At 36.7% G+C, this 7,136-nt stretch overlaps 1 protein-coding gene across 1 annotated transcript in view; it reads right to left on the reverse strand.

Annotated features, from left to right (window-relative positions):
- Positions 1-1,380: 1,380 nt before the first annotated feature.
- Positions 1,381-7,136, reverse strand: part of RASGRP1 (RAS guanyl releasing protein 1) — a 37,489-nt gene continuing 31,733 nt past the window's right edge. Inside the window, exons 16-18 of the mRNA XM_031065894.1 lie at positions 5,706-6,082; positions 4,195-4,365; positions 1,381-2,115 (exon numbers count right to left, since the gene is read on the reverse strand). Coding sequence (XP_030921754.1) covers positions 4,231-4,365; positions 5,706-6,082 — 512 coding nt within the window. The 3' untranslated portion in view covers positions 1,381-2,115; positions 4,195-4,230. The remainder of the gene's footprint in view (positions 2,116-4,194; positions 4,366-5,705; positions 6,083-7,136) is intronic.

Raw genomic sequence — 7,136 nt, forward strand, 5'->3', positions numbered from 1 at the left:
ATATGGAAATACAAATAGGCTGGAGATTTTTTTTTTAATCTGGCCATTTCAGTTTTTCTTAAATAACTTCAAAATGTGAAGCCAGTAGTTAAAAGTAAGCACCACCATATTTCATGAAGGTATTCTTTGCTGTCCTTTTGTCAGAATGTATGCTTTTAATTTCTCAAACAATGCAATAACACCATGAAAGTAATTGATTTAAACCTCAAGTTTTGTTTTGAAAATAAAAGTATTTTCAAAAATTCTGTCTGTAAGTAAAAGATTTTCATATATATGTTTGTGAAGATTTTTGTGTTTATTCACACTTAATGAATACCTAAGTTAATATTGTTTTGTTTGTTGAAGATCTGAAAAAAAAGGTTGGGGATTTTTTTCAGGAATTGAGAGATGCTTTTGTCAACAGCTGTAAACACTGAGGAATAAAGTACTGTATTTGAAATTATTTCCATCATCTGTGTGTACTGTGATTTGGATCCACTATCATATGTTCCTCCTTTGTAAGAAAGAATTCCTGCTTGTGATTTACAGTAGTGGTGAACCTTACTTTTTATGGTAATGGAAATAACATGCATTTTGACCAAAATGGAGAAGGCAATAGATACCTTGCCTGTTAAAATTTTTCTATAAAGTTATATCACAAGTCTGGGATTTTGTCTGGGATTACTAAGGAATCTCAGTTAGATTTTATCTTACTGAAAAAAAGCATAGTGATCTATATGACACTGCTTTTTTTTTTACATAAACTAAAGAAATATCCTCCAATTACTTCTCAAGTTTTATTTTATTACTTTCTATAATTATGAAAAAAACCCACGACTTGTTTTGCATGAGACTGTAGAGCAGATTTGCGATACAAACAGGAGTTTCACCTCTTGTCATCTTCTCTCTCACGACTGAAGATAACTGAATGGATGCCCATTTCCCTATATAAAAACCAATTTAGGATGTGGTAGTTTGAAGTTTACTATAAGGTAAATAGCAAGTCTTTAGGGTGCTACAGTACTGCCTGTGTAACAGCAGGCAGCATTAGCAGACACAACAGAAGCCTTCCTTAAACTTGGCTACTGTGCTGTGAAATCTTCAAAATTAACATTCTTAACAAAAGTGAGAGAATATGATAGTAAAGACGGGTGCTTTGTAATACTTGGAACAGTTAGTAACAATGCAGCATTTTTACTGTGTCAGGCACTAAAATACCCAACAAATAATCTGCAAATATCTAGCTTCCCAAGTTTTCCCAGGCACCATTCCAAGGCTCAGGAGAAGGTGAAGCTGGTCTAAGACACTGGTACTAGGTTAATGCTGCAGAAGGGTCTCAGATAACAGTCAAGGAAGATGAGTATAGGTTGTATAGATTTCTCTGCGATAAAAAAAGAGAGGTGGCATGAAATGCAATTTTAATATTTTTCTGTTATAAATATTAAACCAAAATCTTAACATTTGTATAAAATCTTTACAATCTGTACACTTCTTCAATCTTTTTGGACAGTGTTAAACTTTTTCAAGTTGCCACAGAGATCAGTTACAACAAAATAACATGCTGCTAGAACAAAAACGTATTTCCAAAACATATATGAGCTAATCTAAAAGCAATTGTATTTAACCTCAATATGAACAGTAGCCCTGCCTTGTTAATTATGATACTAATCAATCTGTGTACTTTTATCTTTAAACAATCAGAAATCACACTTAAATGAATGGGGAATGGTGCTTGTTCTTTCTGCCTTGTAAGCAGAGCTGGACCTAGAGAAGGAAGAGGTGAGTGTTTCCATTTGACTTAGCCACGAGATAAATTTCAGTATCACTCTTTGATAACATGACTTCTAAACAGCACTTCTAATTGTGTCTCTTTTTCCTAACATAAAGCAGCTTGAAGATTAACACAAAGGCATGTGATTTTTTCATCACATGCACTGTCAGTATTAACAGTTTCCCTGTAGTCAGGTTCCACTGTTAAGGTGGGGTGGAAGGAGATAACTGTTAGGGGCTTTGGACAAACGCAGAACCTGAAGGTACTTAGAGAGCTCTGAAGTTATCCAGGTATCAACTGACTTCTTTGAAGCAGGAAGTTTTCAGCACACATGAAGCACTGCACACTTGTTCTGTAAGATATTCCTGCAAACAGAGCCCTTTTAAATCTTTCAAACTGAACAAGCAAACTTCACAGAGAAACATTAAGTTAGCACTTAGAACTGTACAAATCTGTGGTCATAACTCAGTTGGGAGGATTAAGTACCTAATTACACAGTAGCCTTTAGGCCAGCTGCTGATATTAGGGAATTTTCCTTTTAACTATGAGGTTTTGTTCATGATCTCCAAATTCCATCATAGACACAGTATATACACAAATTCTATTCAAATCCAGAGTTTAGACCACCAGTGAGCACTTACCTTGGCTGTACAATAAGATTTATGAGTCTTAGCTTCTCCTCTGGGGTATATTTTAAATAAGTGAAAATATATTCAACCTTTATCTTGTTTATTAGTTGTAGAAACAGACTTTTATTTGTTAAATGCCTATTAGAAATACACCTTGCTGTAGTTCCCTGAATAGAAGACAAAATCAAGAAGCTCACAGAAAATGGGTAAACCAAGTTTGTAGATATGACCTGACAACCATTCTGATTGCTTCACTGACCAAAGTGCAATTCCATGTTACTTGTTAATAATTCAGGCTTAGTGTATGAGTTGAAAAAAGCTGCACAGTCTTCAGAGCTGTTTTTTTCCTATGCATTTCAGTTATTTACAGTAATGTTACAGAAAATCTACTACTACTACTCTCTCCCTCCATTTGTTTTTACTTATACATGGAGTTGCAAGCACAATCCAATTTCCAAGCAATTTTGAATCACTAAACTGGCAAATACTTTCAAATTAACTTTATAAATAAAGCATTCATATACTTGATAATGACTGTAAATTGTGGATGGAATGTATATTTATGCCACTTTGAACACAAAGCACAGATGCTATTGTCATTGACTAAATTTCAATCTACAATGGAACTGGAAACTTAGAAGTGTTAAGCATTAAGTGGACTTTGTTTATGATGTTTGTATGTGTGATGACAAATATACAACTCTAAGCATACAGATCCTCTTGGAATACAAAGGGAATTTTCAAATCAGCTATTTTGACAAGTAGATTTATCAGTAACTTGAAAGACTTTTTATTTTCTCTTAAAAATATATACACTTCGTGTCTTTAAGTTACCTCCCTCGCACCTGTTACTATACAAAATTTACAGACATAGGAGCACACTCATCTTGACTCTTAATGTAAAGTGCATGTGAAATCCAGGAGAGAGAAAATGGAGAAATCTTGTTAGGAGCTCTGAAATACAGTAGCTATTGCACAGGGATTGCTGTACAGTTTCCCTCATAATATGGCTCAAAAGATTCTGCTTAACAATGGCATCTACTTTGATGTGAGAGAAATATAATCAACCTTGTCCCATATCTAGTGCATGTGGACAAGTTACTCCTTAAGCCAAATAAGGGGAATTAAATCTTCCAAGTCATGGCATGGAAGCAGTATTCAAAGTCTCTACAGTCTCACTTCTGTTACTTTAATAAAGGTAAGTGTTTGAGCAGCAGAACTTCTAAAGCTCTGAAAGATGTTTTAAAAAATTGTCAGTTTATCTTAAAGTGTGTGGATCAATCAAATATCATTAGCTTAGCTACTTTAATTTTCTTGTTAATTTTTGGAATTAAATGTGACCGTTCACTTCATGTTTTTAATTGGTTTCAGCTCCAAGAAGGAACTGTTTTTCTTAATGCAGTTTTTCTGTAGTTTTACTTACTCAGCTTTATCACACATTTGTTTCTATAAAACTGAGTTTGGGCCAAATTTGAGGTGACCCACTCTTATGAATATCTACTTTGTCAGAACATTTTTACAGTAAGGTGTGCTGCTGGCAGCCAAGTAAGTCACTGGGAAATCAATATGGTCTTCAACATGAACAGAGACTTCAGCAACACTCTCACTCCTTTTAAAAGCAAACCCAGAAGATACTATTTTCATTGCACAGATAATGCTAAATTACCTTACAAGGTCAAAATTATTTTATACATTTGGGAGTGCATGTTTAAAAGGGAAATGTGGTAAAGAGAACATTTCTGCTTAATATCCTTCAGATTCTCTCTCCAGTTCACTTGGTAAGCAGCTTTATCAGAGCCCCTCTTTCAGTCTTACTTTCTTCCATTCCATAGGAGATTTTCCTCTCATCTGCTAGGAGCAGTCTCTGTGTTGTAGACTGTCAGCTACATGGTTTCTTTTCTGGATTGTGAGAGACTCAATTGTTTTGTGTGCCTGTTCCAGCTGGATCTTTAAACCTTCATTGTCTGCCTTTAGAATATTCCTTTCCTAAACAAACAAGAAAAAAAAATAGAGAATTGTATTTTATAGTGCAATTGTTTGACTGTCTGGTTGTGTATTTAGGTTGACTGCCATAAAAATAAACTGGTGTAGCTCTCATCAGAAACAATAACTTACCTGAGTATTTCCACAGTCCCTGCTCTACCCTTTGTGTATACTCTGACATCTTTCCACCAGCTGGTATCTGACTCATGTCCACAACCTGCACTTATCCACCCTCCACTGCACCTCTCATAACAACAGTAGTCTGGGGAAACAACAACACAGGTCACACTTTACCACTCTACTGCTGCAGAAATTGGTGTTGCTGTTCATTCATAACATCACCTGGTGTTTAGTAATTGAGGTCAGAAGGAGGGAGCAAGGGTAAGTGTAAATTACAGGGCTCACATGAATGGGACATTTTAAAGAATACATTTTTACAAGTTACATCCATGCTTCACATCCTTGTTGTATTGAATATATTGTTGATTGAAAGGGAAGTGGTTTGTACTGGAAGATTGTCCTAATCTTGGTCTTAATAAACCACTCATCTTTGATAAAACATGAGTTCACTTTATCAGCACCAAGGGATATTTTGAAAGTTATAGTCATCATTCAAAGATTAGACTGTGGTCCTGTGCTCATCACAGAATAGTGATAAATTCTGAGTAAAAAATATGAAAATAAGTCTTTGTTCCTCATAATTATAGCTGGATCCGTCCATTAGTTGCACCTTTGGAATTGCAACAGTCTCTTTAATCTATCTGGAGAGGTGTTTGTACAAACCTGAACCTGGGCCCCATGTTTGAGGTGACACAGTGTTATGAATAGCTATTGTATCAGAACACTTTAGAGTAAGCTGAGACACAATGGGGGTGATGCAGGTGAAATCTAGCAAGAAGCACCCTGTACACAGCAAAATTTCTTGGTGGTCCATACACTTGTCAGTTGAACAAAAGCAGAGCTCCCTACCCTCTCAGCCCCATATATCCTGTCACTTGGGGGAGCAGAGGCCACCAAAATCAGGAAGAAATTCAGAACTATGTTCCTCATTTTTTGTAGCAACGTTCTGTCCTGAGTGATTGGATTATGTTCACATTCTAGAACAGACAGGGATCAGTGTGAATGTCTTCAAAGCCCTATACTAACACTAAAATTTATCATTTAAATAAATCATTGCTGGAAGTTAAAGTAGCTAAGACTTTATGATGTCATTCATGGATTGTTCAACTGCAATTGGCAATCACTGGAGTGAAGTGACACCTTTCCACCCAGCCGCTCCCCCACGCATCAACCACTTGACCATACTGTTGTGTAAAACAGAATTTGTTCCATCATGTATGTACCTGCTCAAGTTCCTGGTATGAAGGTTTACAGCTGTGATGCTCCTCCTTCATTTTCTGGCTGGAGTCCTTGTTCTCCCATTTAACAAATGCCTTTCGGCGGCCGAGAATTGGGCTTGGAAACATGGAGGATGCTGGAACTGCCTGGAGATATGGATTCTCTGGCATCCTGTGTTCTTTCTTCTCTCTCCGCTTACGAGACACGTCCCCAGCCAGCAGTACAGGATCAGTCTGTGTACTTTTATGAATCACAGCTGGTTTCAGTCTCACTGAGATTTTCTGAGCTGAGGAACCCATGAGCATAATGGTTCGATCCTTGCTGTCTTCACTGTGCTCCACTATTTCTCCATTAGGAAAGGTGAATGATCCTTCTTCTTGTCCTTTAAAATATATATGGTAAATTAAGGCAAGATCTTCTCCCAGAAAAGGAGAAACAGGAGACATGGTAATTAAACATGGTTTTAATAAATAAAGCATTTATTCCTTACTGACTTTTACATGCATTGCTCTCCAAAATAGATGTCATTACAAGTTTCTCAATGTTGTGTCCCTTGAAACAACTCTTAGTCCTGTCTCAGTTACACCAATATGGATCAGTAAGAAGAAAACAGGTGTGGCATCAAGGTCAGCTTGAAAAAAACTTTGATCTGGGTAAGAGGTGGTAATTACGTAGTGCTGCAGTCATTTCAGACACAATCACAGAGATGCACATAGTGTCAAGAGAAATGGGCTGCACTGAGCTCTACATATATGCTAACAGGAAGCCTAAGGTGGAATCCAGCAGTATGAGTCTTAAATACAACACAGAAGATTGATAATCAAAGTGGCAGGAAGCGGATTTGAAGAACATTAAATACCGGCAAAGAATGGGAAAGAAATTCAAAGAAACTGAATATGCAAAGAGTTGGAACATGAAAATCCAAATAAAAACAGAAGTAGCCTGGTGTTTTCAAGGACAACATTCCTTCTTTGGAAGCCTACACAGAAAATTTTATACAGTTTGTTTGATATAAGGAGAAAAGAACAGAGAGGTCTGGATTTTTCAGTTCCAATTCTGTGGAAGATGCACAGATGGACAGGAGTTAGAGATTCAGCTACTGAAGTGGAAAAAATAAAGACAATAATTAGCTGTTGCTTTTCCTAGCACACAGATACATAGGAAAACTGCCTTTATAAACTCCACATTAAAATCTGAGTCAGAATTGTAACAGTGCAGCAGTCAATGTTGCAAGTTGCTAAAAAGCAAGACTTGCTTGTCACAAGGTGAGAGAATTAAGGAAGTCTGTTAACTCTTCATGTCGCATGGCATCTAGTTCTCATGACAGTCTGGCAGAAGATTTACCCCTTATTTGGTGGAATTTGTGCACCATACACTGTGTAGTGTGACAAGACATCTCCCAGAAAGGGAGTCCATCCTTAGTCTAGAGCAGGAAT

Source organism: Geospiza fortis, unplaced genomic scaffold, assembly GCF_000277835.1.
Source record: "Geospiza fortis unplaced genomic scaffold, GeoFor_1.0 scaffold54, whole genome shotgun sequence".
NCBI lineage: Eukaryota > Metazoa > Chordata > Aves > Passeriformes > Thraupidae > Geospiza > Geospiza fortis.